The sequence below is a fragment of the Hemitrygon akajei genome, chromosome 2, assembly GCF_048418815.1.
Source record: "Hemitrygon akajei chromosome 2, sHemAka1.3, whole genome shotgun sequence".
NCBI classification, from domain to species: Eukaryota; Metazoa; Chordata; class Chondrichthyes; order Myliobatiformes; family Dasyatidae; genus Hemitrygon; species Hemitrygon akajei.
This window is the reverse complement of record NC_133125.1, coordinates 107,510,184-107,527,015: the sequence shown is the minus strand read 5'-3', so window position 1 is coordinate 107,527,015 and position 16,832 is coordinate 107,510,184. Positions and strand designations below refer to the sequence as shown.

General features: G+C 42.4%; 1 protein-coding gene across 2 annotated transcripts in view; it reads left to right on the top strand.

Annotated features, from left to right (window-relative positions):
• epb41l5 (erythrocyte membrane protein band 4.1 like 5) overlaps positions 1-16,832 on the top strand; it is a 215,138-nt gene that overhangs the window by 125,999 nt on the left and 72,307 nt on the right. For both annotated transcript variants that reach the window (XM_073026976.1, XM_073026985.1), the window contains exons 11-15: positions 1,256-1,425; positions 5,358-5,464; positions 9,792-9,822; positions 13,963-14,002; positions 15,556-15,671. In XM_073026976.1, coding sequence (XP_072883077.1) covers positions 1,256-1,425; positions 5,358-5,464; positions 9,792-9,822; positions 13,963-14,002; positions 15,556-15,671 — 464 coding nt within the window. The remainder of the gene's footprint in view (positions 1-1,255; positions 1,426-5,357; positions 5,465-9,791; positions 9,823-13,962; positions 14,003-15,555; positions 15,672-16,832) is intronic.

Below are 16,832 nucleotides of genomic sequence, written 5' to 3'. Positions count from 1 at the left end.
GTTCTTTTTGAATGTGTTGACTTTATAGCTTAAGAGCACCACTACAGTCTTTGGTTAATTTCTCCAACCTTGTACAAATGGTATTTCTGAGAGTTCGGGCTGCGGATCGGAGGCGTGGAGGCAGCCTCACCTAAGGTTGGAGGCTGGTCTGTGTGTGAGTTTGGTGGGAAAGGGGTTTGTTTTGCTGTTGTTGTCTTGCTTTGCTCTGATGTTGTTGCTGCTTGTGTTGTTCTGCTGGACAAGGTGAGCATACTATGATGGCGTGGGGATGTGTAACAACATGTGGGCTGGCCCCCAGAACACCCTTGGGTGTATTGGTGGTTCATGCATACAGTGCATTTCACTGTATGTTTCAATGTACACATGGTAAATATAAATGTAATTATTCATTGCTAGCAACACATAAAATACTGGAGGAACTCAACAGGTCAGGCAGCAACTTTGGAGGGAAGTAGATAGCCAACATCTTGGGTTCAGATCCTTCATCAGTCCATTATCTACAGCATTTCTTGATTCTCTTTTCCTCACTGTTAACTTCAGAATAGAAGTTAGTGTGATACGACCCAGTCCATCATTGGGGAAAACCCTCCCTCCAGTGAACACATCCACATGGAGTGCTGTCGCAGGTATACAGCTTCCATCATCGGACCCCACCATCCAGGGCATGCTCTCTTCTCACTATGCCATCAGAAAGAAGATACAGGAGCCTCAGCAGCAACACCACCAGGTTCAGGAACAGTTATTACCCCTCAACCATAAAAGTCTTGAACCACAGAGGCTAACTTCACTGAACTTCAACTGCCCTATCATTGAAATGTTCCTACAACCTATGGACTCACTTTCAAGGACTCTTCATCTCATGTTCTCGATACTTGTTTTTGTATTTGCACGGTTTGTTGACTTGTGCACACTGGTTGAACTTCCAAGTTGGTGCGGTATTCTATTTTGATTATTATGAATTTATTGAGTATGCCCGAAAGAAAATGAATCCCAGGGTTGTATATGGTGACATGTATGTACATTGATAATAAATATATTTTGAACTTTTTGGATCGATGCATCCCAATGCCACACATTGCTGTAACAGCAGCAATGGTGATGGTAGATACACTTGAGCAATATCGTCGTAGTTTACTGTATTCAGATTCCTTCTGCTTTACTGAGATATGTTCTGAGAAAGGGCTGATACTTAAAATTATTGAAATTGTGAAAGGATCACAGGAAGCTGATGACTGCGTTTTGCTGTTTCCTCAAGGGGAAGGAACAAGAGCACACCTTTGTGTTTCGGCTGGACCACCCCAAGGCTTGCAAGCACCTCTGGAAGTGTGCTGTGGAGCACCACGCCTTTTTCCGACTGAGGGGACCTGTTCAAAAGAACTCAAGCCAGCTGACCTTTGTGCGGATGGGCTCCCGGTTCAGATACAGGTAATTAGTTCTGAGGTTCTGGGATCTGAGGAGATGGATTAGGTGGCTTACAGGGCAGGTAACTCATTGAAAGTGTCTAGAAATGGCTGGATATCATGCTGAAAGGTATTAGTGATAACTTGTTAAAGGAGTGGCTGGAACATCAAAGGCTTCAATGAAAGAGGGATATGAACGGTTGCTTAATATCTTTTGAACATGTAATCCATGAAGGGATTAATGACTACAGTTCCCACGTGTATAGAATGTCTGTTTAGATGATGCATGCCACTTGTTTTCACAGCACACAGGCCAGATGCTGTGTTTATTCTCCACATAAGCCGTCTCTCACCATTCACAGCCTTCTCACCCCCCCCCCCAATATATTCTTTCTCTTTTGCACACATACATTTCTCTGCATCTGTGGTATCTGCCTGTCATGAAGACATAGAGCTGTACAACAAGGAGTCTGATTTGTTCATGCTCAGCAAGTTGCCCAACTGAGCAGCTACCTTTCCCATTGTTCAACCCAAACCCTTCTAAATCATTCCTATCCACGAACCTGTCCAAGTGTCCATTAACCTCCTCTTCTACTTGGCTGGCAACTTAATCCATGCACCAAAATGGTCACATCCATCATGAGGGGCCCCCATCATCCAGGGCATGCCTTCTCCTCCTTCTCATTGCTACCACCAGGAAAGAGGAACAGGAGTTCAATTTATTATCAGAGTACATTCACGCCACCACGTGTAACACTGAAATTCTTTTTCCTGTAGCATAGGCATACTTAGCAAACCTATAGAGTAGTAATTGTAAACGGGATCGATGAGCAAAACGCTGTGAAAATGCAAATGTAAATAAATAGCAATAAATAACGAGAGCATGAGATGGAGTCCCTAAGGTGAGACCATCGGTTGTGGGAATACCAGAAAGAGAATGAGTGTAGTTATCTCCTTTTGTTCAAGGTTCTGATGGTTGCGGGGTAGTAATTGTTCTTGAACTTGATGCTGTGAGTCCTACCTGATGACAGCAGCGAGAGAAGAGCGTGGCCTGGGTGGTGAGGATGTTTGACGATGGATGATGCTTTTCTGCGGCAACATTTCATGTAGATGTGCTCAATGGCTGGGTGGGCTATACCCGTGATGTACTGGGCCGAATCCAATACCTTTTGTAGGATTTTCCACTCAAAGGCATTGGTGTTCCCACACCGGTCAGCTCTCTTCCCACCACACATCTCTAGAATTTTGCCAAGGTTTTTGATGACATGCCAAATCTCTAGGCTGCTGAGGAGGTAGAGATGCTCTCGTGCTTTCTTTGCAATTATAATTATATGATGGGTCTGAGATATCGACATCCAGGAATTTAAAGTTACTGACCCTCTCTACCTCCGATCTTCTGATGATTACTGGCTCATGGACCTCTGGTTTTTCTCTCTGGAAGTCTACAATCAGTTCCTTGGTCATATTGACATTGAGTGAGAGGTTGTTGTTATTACACCACTCAGCCAAGTTTTCAGTCTCACTGTACACTGAGCCTGATGGCATACACGCAGCTATTCAGGGACAGCAGCTTCCCCTCTGCCACCCGATTTCTGAATGGACATTGGACCCATGAACACCTCACTAGTTTTTTCGCTCTACTTATTTAATTATTTTATACATACACATTATGTGTGTACTGTAATTCAGTTTTTATTATTCTGCATTGCATAGTACCGCTGCTGCAAAAACAATAAATTTCACAACATATTCTGGTCATTCTAAACCTGATTGTGATTCTGGTTCTCTCTTTGTTGGGGTAAAAGTTACCCTTTCAGCAACATACACAAAATGCTGGTGGAATGCAGCAGGCCAGGCAGCATCTATAGGAAGAAGCACTGTCGACGTTTCGGGCCGAGACCCTTTGTCAGGCCTGTTGCATTCCACCAACATTTTGTGTTTATTGCTTGAATTTCCAGCATCTGCAGATTTCCTTGTGTTAAAGTTACCCCTTGGCTCTCTTTGAAATCATTCCCTCTTACTTTAAACTGATGTCTTCTATTTGGAACTCCGCTACTCTGGGGAAATAATTGTGTCTGTTCGCCTAAGCTGTGCCCTTTACAATTTTATGAATGTTTCTCAATTCCACCCCCCCTCCACCTGCCCCAGAATCCTGGTCTGTAAGAGAAAAAGAATCTCAGTCTCTCCTTAAACCCTTCCGTCCTGGTAATATCCTTGTGAATCTCTTTTATACCCGTTGCAGTCTAATGATCCTGGGACAGTGAGTGTTATGCTGAATTGGTTAAAGCAATTTTCTCTGATTCCATTTTGTATTAGTAATTATTCTGTGTGAATGGCCCTAGTTTTGAGAGTACGTAGAGTCCTACCTTGTTACCCGCATCCCACTGTTTTACACAGAGTCATAGAGCAGTGCAGTACAGCACAGAAACAGGCCCTTCAGCCCATCTAGTCTATGCTGAACTGATGTTCTGCCTGTCCCATTGACCCTGAACTGTACCCCTTCTGTTCAGGTGCTCATTCAAGCTTCCCTTAACTGTTACAGTTGAACCTGCACCTACCATTTCTGCTGGCAGCTTGTTCCACACTCGCATTACTCTCTTGAGTGAAGCTCCCCCCACCCCTCAATGCCTTGGTTCCTGTAAATATTTAATTTTTAACCCTTAGACTGAACCAGAGGTCACAGATTATCTTATTACTTGTATTGATATTTGAGTATAAATTTAATTGGATATTACACTGCAGAGTCAAAGAACGCTGCAGCACAAAAGCAGGCCTTTTGGCCTATCTAGTCCATATTAATCTGCCTAGTCCCATTGACCTGTGCCTGGACCTTAGCCCGCCATCCCCCTCCCAATCACATACCTATCCAAATTTCTCTTAAGTGTTGAAATCAAACCTGAATCCACCACTTCTGCTGGCTGATTGTTCCACACTGTTAATCACCCTCTGTTGAAGAAGTTCCCCTTCTCGTTTTCCTTAAACATTTCACCTTTCACCCTTAACTCATTACCCAGTCTCAGTGGAAAAAGCCTGCTCTCATAATTTTGTGTACCTCTTTCGAGTCTCCCCTCACTCCCCTACACTGTGGAATAAGGTTCAACCTTTCCCTATCACTGAGGTCTTCAAGTCCTGACAACATTGCGAATTTTCTCTGCAAACTTTCAATCTTCATGCCATCTTTGCTGTAGGCGACCCAACTACACACAGTACTTGTCTATAGATGAGTGTAGAAGTGGGTGCAGAGTGTGTGCTTTGGTAAATTTATTTTGGCATTACATCAGTGCAAGTGTGAAAATGCCACCAACAGTTTGCATTAAGCAATCCTAAGTGAGGTCTGTATTGAGACCTCTTGCATTGTATACTATTTTGGAATTAATTTTCACAGTTGCTATATAATGAATTTTCAAGAAGTGTAACATTTTCAGTTCTGTGAAGGGAGAATATCTATACAGACATGTTTTGAGCAACTTTTTTTTTGGCTTTTCTTAGCAAAGTACAGTCCTTTGTTGTCCTCAGCTCCTTCATGAGCTGCTGTTCCTCCCTCCTCCCACTCCATGCCCACGTTACTCATCTGGGACAACAGGGTGAACCTTTCGCTCATTAGTGAAAGGCTGGGAAACTGATCCCAATCAAGTCTTCATCTTGCAAAAGCAAAAGATGCAGGGATCTGATCCAGTTCTCCTCTGAGTGGATTAATGGCAGTTCCATACTGGCGAGCCATCAGTCCTGGGATTCCATGGATAAAAGTAATCATGTCCTAGGTAGCTACAACATTGATGCAGTCAGCTTTTTGACCACATTTTGTATCATCGTCTTGCCATAGCAATTTCCAAAGTTATGAAGGGTCTCAGTCTGAAACAGCGAATGTTCATTTCCCTCTGTAGGTGCTGCCTGACTTGCTGAGCTCCTCCAGCACTTCATGAGTGTTACTCATTTTCTAAACTGTTTGATTTCTAGTGGGAGAACAGAGTACCAGACCACCAAATCCAGCAAACCACGGCGGCAAGTGTCCTTCGAGCGTAGGCCAAGCAGACGATATTCAAGAAGGTCGACACTGCAACGAGGTAATACTGTGGCGAAATTACGGTAATAGTTGAATTAGTGCTTTGGTTTCTGAATGCTTGGATAATTCATTAAAAGCACGCTGTGGAATTAAAGTCTATGTCATTAAAGATTAAAGAGATTTAAAGATTAGGTTTATTTGTCTCGGACATGAAACGTACAATGAAGAGTGTTGTTCACATCAAGTCTAATCAGCGAGGATCATACTGAATGGCACATGGTGTTCCATGGCTATAATGCCAACATAGCATGCCCACAACTTACTAGCTCTTACCCACACCATCCTCCTTTTTTCTTTGGAGTGATGGCAACGAGACTGAAGCCAGAAGAGTTAGAAATGTATTCACCAAATACTTTGACCCATAACTTACTGAATAAATAAGTATACTCACTTTGTCCTGTTTTTGTCAGTTTTTCAGTGTTTGTTGTCAGCCGGGTCATACTGTCTGTGAACTCCCTGTCGGTTGCCTCCATACGCTCCAGTATTTGATCTTTTTTTTAGTTTTAAGTCCTCCTGCTGAGAGCCAACAGCTGTCTGTTGTTTAAATTTTTCTAGTCTGTAACTGAGCAAACACGCACCAAGTCTTTCACGGTGAGATTCGACACCAAACATGTAGCTTGTTTTTGGTAGATGTGTCCTGTGCATGCTCAGGAGGAGGAGATTCGCCGAAGTATACGTTTTAATGTGGACAGAGATATTTTTAAAAACACCTAGTGTGGATGCCTATCGTTTTTACGCGAAACAAGCGTTTTTAAAATTATCCAGTTTAGTGTGGATGATAAATACTGGAGCTTATGGAGGCAACCAACAGGGAGTTCACAGACAGTATGACCCGGCTGATGACGAACATTGAAAAACTGATGAACTCTGTTGCATTAATAAAGCCCCTTGTTAAATGTATAAAACATGTCTGCATCAGTGTTATCTTGTATTTCCATACAATGTTACATTAGGCTGTAACACATCTATCATCAGAGAAGTACTTGCATAAATAGGTAAACCACCTTCATGCGAGCAAGGACAGAAAACAGGGCAAAGTGAGTATACTTATTTATTCAGTTAAGTTATGGGTCAAAGTATTTGGTGAGTACATTTCTAACCCTTCTGGCTTCAGTCTCGTTGCCGTCTGTTCTGAAATTGTTGGGTTGCGTTCAAGAAAACAATGAAATGGCGTGCTGCCGTCACCATCTGTTCCGGCACATCATGACAGCGTTTTCAGATTTCTCCAGTTACCCCGGCCAATCCGGCATTTTCAAAATTACACACTCTGGAGAGCGTTTCTGAAAATCTCCGTTTTCGGGGGATGAAAACGCCATCTTAGTGTGTACTATAGACAATAGTAGGTGCAGAAGTAGGCCATTCGGCCCTTCTAGCCAGCACCACCATTCACTGTGATCATGGCTGATCATACACAATCAGTACCCCCGTTCCTACCCTCTCCCCATATCCCTTGACCCCACTATCTATAAGAACTCTATCTAACTCTCTCTTGAAAGCATCCAGAGACTTGGCCTCCACTGCCTTCTGGGGCAGAAGGCAGGGTGAAAACGAAGAGAAAAAGCTTCGATTACGGATTTATCCGGTGTAGTGTGGATATAGCCTAAATGTCAAGACCTCGTTATGATCCTTCACTTTAATGAAGTTTAGAATAGAGTGGTGATGCTGTGTTAATGGTCTCACAGCAGCAGAAAAAAATAGCTCTGCATGTCTTGGGGATGCACACTGCTGGGAAGAAAAGGGTTCTTCTGTCCAAGCAGCATGTCTTGTGCAATGCCCTGGATTGCAATATACACACACGCTGCAGCCTAACCAAAGGGTTTGTCATTTTCCCAGAAAGATAGTACAAGGAATTATTTTTTTTGTTTGAAAAAAGTGGGGAGAAAAGATAGTGGGTATCTCGCTTGGATCATGAAAGGAAAACAGGAAAGGATTCTAGCCCTGATCAAATGTGGTACTGAGACTGAGTTCATAGGGCTTGTCAGAAGATTTCCAAACCTTGAAATGTTGGGGTGTGGGAGAGAATCAGAGTGCATCACAGTGTTTCTCATTGTTATCTCATAGTCTGGAAGAAAATTGTTCAGATCCTCGTGGCTGAGCAAGCTCTTTGGAAGTGCCACTTATTCAGAACCACCACTCCTTTTCTCATCCTCCTTAAATATTCATATGTTTGATTCAAGTACAGGTGGCCCCCTTTTCTCGAACAGCTCGCTGTTACGAAAGACCGACATTAGTACCTGTTTTTGCTAACCAAAGAGGATTTTCGCTTTTATGAAAAAAAGACACCCGCTTTATACGTGTGTTTACCCCAAGAAAGACTACCATGACCGTGAAGCCTTGTCCCAGTTTTTTTTCTCCACATCAATTTTGGCTCGCTGTCTTCCCGATTTTGATAAGTGAAACTACACCATACATACAATATTTCTACTTTATATAGGCTGTATATTTATCATATCATTCCTGCTTTTACTATATGTTCGTGTTATTTTAGCTTTTATGTGTTATTTGGTATGATTTGGTAGGTTATTTTTGGGTCTAGGAACGCTCAGAAATTTTCCCCATATAAATTAGTGGTAATTGCGGCTTCACTTTACAACATTTCGGCTTACGGACGGTTTCATAGGAACGCTCTACCTTCGGATAGCGGGGGAAACCTGTATATAAAATAATTGAGTATGTAAATACAGTGGATTCCAGTTAATTTGGGCACATCAGAACCAGTACATTTTGGCCCAATTAGCGAAAGTTTCATGGAAGTAGTTAGAAAGGTATTAAAAAAAACAATCTGAGTACAAATGATATGTTTAAATGAAATACAGAATAAACTAGAATACTACCAATACTACTACTGTACTATCAACCTATTAGTTCCAAATAGTAATCAGAATCAGGTTTAATATTGGCATATGTCGTGAAATTTGTTAACTTTGTGGCAGCATTACAATGCAATACATGATAATATAGAAAAATAAATCAGTTACAATAAGTATATCTATGTATGTTAAAAAATAGTGCAAAACAAAAATATATTAAAAAAAAGTGAGGTAATGTTAATGGGTTCAATGCCCATTTAGGAATCGGATGGCAGAGGGGAAGAAGTTGTTACTGAATCGCTGAGTGTGTGCCTTCAGGCTTCTGTACCTCCTACCTGATGGAACAATGATGACAGGGCATGTCTTGGCAATTTGATGGAAGAATTCATCCAGCATGCACAATGATAAAAAATCAATGCAGACACCTAGTGCAGATATGGACTGCCTTCATACAATGCTATCGACGATTTTCATTGTAACATTCAAGATGATTGCCAATTTCTTCATAGTTCCTAACTTGTTGAAATAATGAAATGGTTTCACTTTCACTCTCAACTGTTTCTGGTATCTCCATGCCTGATTGCTTGTAGCAAACCTGTTCTGAATTGGCTTGCTTCTCACCAATTATCAGTGACATAAATCACTTCTTTTTGAACACAAACACATGCAGCTGAAGGTATTTAAAAACATCACTCGAACCATGATGTAGTGTCTACTGGCCACACAAGTGCGTGCAGCTGGCGCTGGTTAGAAAATGTTGCACAACAGTTTCCTGCCTCAATTAAGTGGCATAGTGCCCTAAATTAACAAAGCGAATCCTGACAATTTTCTCGATCAGGTTTTGTTCTTTTAAGAGTTGTCCCAAATAAGCTGCTGCCCCAGTTAACCAGAATCCACTGTGTTCTAAAAATTTGCACACCATTTTTGCCAACTGTTCTGGCAGCATAAGGTCTCTTCAAATGCAGCACTTGATTTCTGTGTCAGTGTGGGGTGCTGCCTCATGGACTGCTTTCCTCTGGGCAGTCTCTCCCTGGCAAGTTCCGAGGCTTTCTCACTGCCAAAATTTTCTTGCTGTTCCAATACTTTGGGCAGGTCCCAGGGAAGATGTGAAAATCTACAATCACACAGCAAAGATGTGGGAATCTGAGTTTTATTTTAAATTACCTCTAGATGAAAGAGAGAGAAGCTTAATTTCCAATGTTGTTTGACTGGGATCCTGTAAGATTGCTGATCTACTTGCAGAAGTGAAGCTTGTGACAGTGAATGATAGATTGCATTGGCTGATTGTCTCCCTGAAAATTGGACATGTGCTTTTATGAGTGGGGACTGATTGTGGAAACTTGTGGAATATCGTCGTCAATTCTCTGAGAGATGCCTTGTTCAGCGTGCCGTTATGTAAGCAGGTTTTTGTTTTAGTCCTGACTCTGGACCATCAAACGATCACCCTCCATTAACCATCATCTGTTAATAAGGTTGCCAAAATACTTTTGACTCCACCAGCTCCTTTTATTTTTCCAGCCAATCCTTTCAACAGAAACCTGGAACCAAGGTAGGTGAATGCTTTACTAAATTCTAACTAATAAACAATGGAGTCATTGCCAACATCATTTGGGATAGATTATGGGAGCTGGTTGTTTATTCAGACCACGCGGTTGGTGTGCATGTGAGCACAGAATAGACTGGTTGGGACAAGGTAACAGCACTGAATCGAGGCAGGGAAAGGTTTGGATGCTGCAGATCTGATCTTGGCAGTGGATATAGGTAAAATCAGACTGGATCGGAAAGGTGTATTTGATTCTGCCACTTGGGGTTTTAAGTAAATATTAGTTTATTGCATTGAAACTCTCCCATTGTTTGAGGAAGAAAACCTTATGTGAAGGTCTTATTTCCAAGTATGGTAAGTCACTTCTCAGATGGAGCCATTGTCATTTAGCATGGAACCAGGTCCTTTGGCCATTGAACCAGTGCCAGTCCTCCACTAATTCTATTTTGTTCTTGCCATCAACTAATCACTCCCCTCCAACCCCGAGATTTTCCCACTTCCCTATATGTTAAGGGCAATTACAGTGGCTGGTTAACCTACTTTGTGATGTGGAAGGAAATCCAGGCAGAACCGCCACCAGAGGTCTGGGACACGGGATCAGTGAGGCTGCCCCACTTTGCACAAACATCTGTTCAGAAGGGATTCCGAGACCACCTCAGCCTTCATGTTCTCAGTCCAGCTCTCTTCTTTCCCTTGCAGTCATGACTGCAGAGTGACTGAATTTGCAACAAACTCTTAAGGCATCTTGTTAAGGAGGTAGATAAAGTTTGTTCAAGTGACACCAAATGAACCTATCATATTAGACCATAAGTCATCGTTTCTTCTTTATGTGCCATGTTGTATGACATAGAAGATCATGGCCTTTCCATGACCGTGATTATTCTTAACACGTTTTTCTATAGAAGTGGTTTGCCTTTGCCTTCTTCTGGGCAGTATCTCTAGAAGACGGGTGATCCCAGCCATTATCAATACTCTTTAGAGATTGTCTACCTGGCATCAGTGGCCACGTAACCAGGATGTGATGTGCACCAGCTGCTCCCATGGCTTCATGTCACCCTGATCCAGGGGTTTGGGGGGGGGGGGGGGCACAAGCAGTTTATACACCTTGCTCGAGGGTGACCTGCAGGCTAGTGGAGGGAAAGTGTGCCACCTTTGATAGGGACATATCTCCACCCCACCACCCATAAGACATTAAAGCAGAATTAGGACTTTCGGCCCATCAAGTGTGTTCTGTCTTTCCAACATTGCTAATTTATTATTCCTCTCAATTCCGTTCTCCTGCCTTCTTACCGTAACCTTTGACGCCCTGACTAATTAAGAATCTGAACACCTCTGCTTTAAGTATACTCAATGACTTGGCCTCCACAGCCATCCATGGCAATGACTTCCACAGATTCACCACCCTCTGAGATGAGAAATTCCTTCTCATCTCTGTTCTAAAGGGACATCCCTCTCCTCTACCTTGTTATTCTTATATTTCTTATTGTAATCTATAGTAATTCTTTATGTCTTGCTCTAAATGGACATCCTGCTATTCTATGGCAGTGCCCTCTGTTCCTGGGCTCCCCCACTATAGGAAATAACCTCCCCACATCCACTATCTCTAGTCCTTTCGATATTTGGTAGGTTTTAATGAGATCCCCCCCCCCCCCCCTCCATTCGTCTAAACTCCCATCATGTACAGGCTCAGAGCCATTAAATGCTCATCGTACGTAAACCCTTTCAGTGGTTCAATTTAATATCAGAGAATGTATGCAATATACAACCTGCAATTCTTAGTCTTCGCAGACATCCACAAAACAGAAAAAAATAATCCCATAGAATAAATGGCAGAAAAACATTAGAACCCCAGAGCCCTCCCTCACCAAAAGCATCAACCCCACCCCCCCACCAACCATACAAGCAATAGCAGAGCTGCAAAGATGCCATGATCTAGTCCATGAAAAACTACTGTCCATCCCAACACTTTGACATTTCTGACAGGCTCTCTCTCTCACTGATGAGAGATACCACTCATACAACAACGAGAGGGAAGCTCGCTGTTTCGATGTTGCAGTTTGCCACGTCTCTTGGCCGAGTTCCCCGACTTAAGGACCAAGGGACTCTGTCACCATCGAGAGAGAGAGATTGCTTGAGTGCAGGGGGCTTCTTTCAACAACAGCGTACAGAGCTTGCTGTCTCGATGTTTCAATCTCTCATGACGCTTCATTCGGTGACATCAGTGAGGAACTGGGTGGTCCACGGGGCCGCACCCTGAAGGCACGCGGTTTCCAGGCTGCGCCTGGAGACATTGAAATGCCAGGCCGTGTGGTGAGTCTCAGCGAGAACCCACCGCCCGTAGCTTGAGCTGCAGCTGCAGATCACGGACTCTGACAGAACCCCAGGCACCTTGAAAAGAAAAGAGATACGAAAAGAGGAGAATAAACTGTTCTTCCCTGGGATCATGAACATCATCTGGACCGTCTCCCATATGCCAGCGCATCTTTTCTGAGTTAAGCAGCCCAAAACTGCCCCCAATACTCCAAGTGAGGCCTGGCCAATGCCTTATAAAGCCTCAGCATTCTGAAGTGGTAAAACCTCTTGCACCACACTATGACACTGCCCTTTTAAAATGTAGTTCCTTTGCAGCTCGCCTGTGCTGGAGTGTAAACCTTTCTGCCTGAGAATGCAATTTGTTTCCATTTATCAGCAATGCTGTGGTTTTACCTCCTGCACAGTGCAGCACAGCATGTTACTGCTGGGAAGGCAGGGCTGATTGATATTGTTGATGCACCCTAACTGAACTGACTGAAATCCAAGAAGGGGAATGTGTATTTGTGTGAATGCAAGGCTCCTGGAGGAGTAATGCCCTTGTATGATACCCTCAGACTGGCTACTGCACTTCACAGGTCTTGGGTTTAACATAACCTGTTCTTTGTAAGCATGCTTGATGAGTATCAATTTTAGGCGATAATTGTTGATTTCATCTCACACATATCTAATTTCTAATCCATTTCTAACTTTATTAAATTAATAATAATTAATAATTTTAAATTGGAGCAGGAAGTTCACCTTGTAACATTTAATAAAAAGAATAAAAGAGCATAGATGTTTCAGTAGGGGTAATATTTAATGTTCCTGACAATCTGCGTGTCCAGCACCGTCAAAGTCTTGAAGGTGCTCGCTTGTCAGAGTACTCTAATAATAAACATATAAATATGTATGCTACTAATTCATGTACACTTATTTTGTCCCCATATAGTAGGTCATTGAAATGCTGTCTGTTACCACAGTTTAAGCTTGAAATGACAATTTTTTCCAGTATTGCTTTGTGAAGTTGAGCAGAAATTCTGTGCCCAAGTGAGAAAGGTCCAGATATCCCAGATTCTAATCCCAGTTTTTCCATGATGAATGATTGCAGGCTCTTTTCATAGATGTAATGAATTTGAGTGGTAGGTATTTAAAAACACTAAAACGTTCCACAAAATTACTTTTTGCCTTTCAAATTAGGAAAAGTGGGAGTTGCTGTACACAGGGATGATGTTTAATCTTGACCAACGTGAATTGAAGCCTAAGTGGAAATTGTAAAAGCATTTGGTATTGTTTCTAGTAAAGTATAGGAACTGCACACCAAACCTTTCTTTTTGCAGGGTTCATCACTGTCTATTGCGGAGACTCATTGTTATTTGTAAGGTTGCAATGATGGGAATTATTTTTGTTAAGACTTTATCTGCATCACTTGGGTATTGACATTTAGCTTGCTGGATAGGGACCCATTTCTGGGTTAATACGCACGAAGTGTAGGAGGAACTGAGCAGGTCAGGTAGTTGTCTATTGAAATGAATAAACAGTTGATTTCTCGTGCCGAGGCTCTTCATCAGGAGATGTATAGATGCTGCCTGATCTGCTGAGTTCCTCTTGTATTGTGTGTACATTGCTCTGGATTTTCAGCATCTGCAGAATCCCTCGTGTTTGACCCATTTCTGTGTTTTTGTATGTCACAGATTCACAAAGAAGTGCTTTCTGTTGGACAATCAGAATCATTTAAATGGTTTTGGAGAATATTAATTCAACTGTTTCTTTTTGAAGGAAAGCTTTTGTTAAATTGTTTTGTTACTCATTCAAAACTAATCTGAGAACATTAACTTTTTCTTTCTCTCCATCCAGCTTGCTCATTAATACAGAAACTGCGAAGCCTGCCTCTCAGGTATGTGCTCTCAGTCAGTCACGTTGCTTTGTTTTGTGTGATACTCTGCCCCTGCTGTGCTCTCTTGTCAGGGATTCCTGGGCTGACAGTAACCTGGGGAAATTGGATTCCTTCTTGAAAGTCTTTAAATAATTGATGCCAGAATCCTGGAAATAGGAAAGTTGCAGCTTCATCTGCTTGTACTCAATTGATGAAAGTGTGACTCTGGGCTTTAGACGTTCTGTGCAAGTGGCAATCACCTGTCCCACGGAGGCTATTCAGCTGGTTGTGCTTGTGACGATTCTTTGCAAATGCTACCCTATTAGCCCACTCCACTGCTACTGATAAATTCACAGTTCCTGTTTCTACTCATTGAACTCGGCTACTTGAACCTGATGAGGATTAAATATACAGTTGGTCTGAATCGCTGAAATAACTTGCAAGGGAATTGTAATTCAGTTGCCTTGTAGTCGTGATGCTGGTCCTGTATTAGGTTACAGCTAACTGGCATCACTGCTTCATTTCCTGACCTTTGAGCTGAAAACTACCCCAACCCACATTGAGAAGTGTGCTGGGGTGGTTATCAGCTTGGAACTGGCCAAGTAACGTAGATTGGCGAGTCACGGTGAATGTCTGTGTCACGTTCTGGAGTGGTGCTCATCAGAAGTCAGTGGTCATCACTTTTTACAAATACTATGTTTGTGACACATTCCAGGTCGGAAGAATGAAGAGATAATGTAACGTATCCGACTCTGGGCTTTATCAGTGGAAGTGTGGAGTGTTAGATCGGGGACATTATGCAGAGCTCTTAATGCACCAGTACAGCCTCCACTGGGGTGGTTCTGTTGACTTCCAATTGCCTCTTTGGAGGGGAATGCATTAGGGAAGCTTCAGGAAAGATTTGAGGATGGGTTTTTGAATGAGGAACTATAGTTGCAAAGATAGAGATGCTGGGACTATTTATTTTAAAGAGATGGTTGAGTGGAGTTTTGATAGAAATGTGTAAAATTGTGAAGGGTCTGGAGGGAGTGGATAGAAAGAGGCTCTTGCTTTTGATTGAGGGATCTCTGGGACGAGGGGCCACAGGTATAAATTAAAGAGGAATGGAATGAAGAGTAACATGGGGCAAAGACTTGTACATAGCACGTGGTTGGGACCTGGAGTGCAACTGCCTGCAGATGTGTAATATTGATGCACGTTCCGTTGTGGCATTCAAGAGAGAATTGAATACATCTATGGTGAGAATTTCAAGGGTACAGAGAAGGGATAGGGTGAAATGAAATCAGTTGCTCTGGTAGAGAGCAGGCATGTTCACGATGGGTGAATCGGCTCAATTAAACTCTTGGGTTTCACCAGTAGTGAAGAATTGGGGAGGGAAGAAAAGCAATAAAAGGATGAGGTATTCAGGCGCGTTGAAGAATGATGTAAACAGAATCAGGTTGTCAAAGAAATTAGAGGTCAAATTTGAACCTTGAGCATATAATTCAAGATGCTGACAATGGATGTAGTGAACATACATATTCAGTTTGATCTTTAAGTATTTTCACACAATTGTTGTTTCTGCCTCTCTCAAGTCCGTGACTGTGAGGCCTACTGTCCCTGTTGTGACTGCATTACCCAGCGTTCCTGTGCCAATTGAAATAGAAAATCTTCCCAGAAGCCCAGGCCTCAACCAATCTGACAAGAGGAGGTAAGGAGTGCAATAATCAGTGATGTATGTGAGTTTGTCAAAATAATTTTGATTGTTATTTCACAGTGCAAAAGTGCTTGATGTTTAGTATTGAAGATTTTGTCTTTTAATAAGCTTGTGGCATATTGACAATTTGAAGTCAAATATGATATTGCAGATTGTTGACTAAAATGAATTATAGCAAGTGAATGGGACTGGAAGGCTTCTTATTTGTCCCTAGGTAATCACAGGGCTAGCAACACAGAATTCTTAGTGGACAGGAATCAACCTTATGGTTCACCAATGGCAACAGGTATTCCTGCAAGCTCAGCTATGGAAGTGGGCAAGGAAATGGCTGGTAGAATTTGATGCAGGCAAGTGCAGAAGTGATGTATTGTGGGAAGTTAGGCCAGGCTGGGCCATTCGTGCGTATATGGTGAATGACAGGGCCCTGGGGAATGTTATTGAACAGCAAGACCTTGGGATACAAATACATATTTCCCTGAATGCAGTGACACAGGAAGGCAGTGGTGAAGAAGGCAAATGGTGTTCTGGTGTACATGGGCTGATTCAAGGATAATTGCTAGCTCCACAGTCTGTCCTAGTGAAGGATCTCAACCTGACTTGTCGAGTGTTTATTCATTTCCATAGATGCTTACTGATCTGCTGAGTTCCTCTGGCTTTTTATGTGTGTTGATATGATGTGCTTGCCTTCACCAGTTGAGGCAGTCAGTGGAATGTCAAGTTATATTTGTACAAGTTGTTGGTTAAGCTACATTTCAAGTAGATCTGATCGCTGTGCTGAAGTTCGGATGTGTGTAGACTAGAGAGCGTGCAAGAAAGGTTCACAGCAATGTTGCCTTGATTGGGGGGAGGTGGCTTGTGTTATAAAGAGAGAATGGAGCAAAAGAGCACGACAAGTGAGCTTATAAAGGTTTATAAAATTATGAGGGACATAGATAGTGTAGATTGTCACAGTCTTTTTTCCAGGATAACGGATTCTAAAACTAGGGTTCATGCACTTAGTGTGAGAGGGGAAAGATTAGAAGGGGGTTTGAAGGGCAAGTTTTTCCACACACGGTGTGCTGGGCATATGAGATGAGCTGTCAGAAGAGATGGTAGAGCTGGATTCAATTACAATAAGTAAGAAGATTATTGGACAGGTACATGGATAGAGAAGTT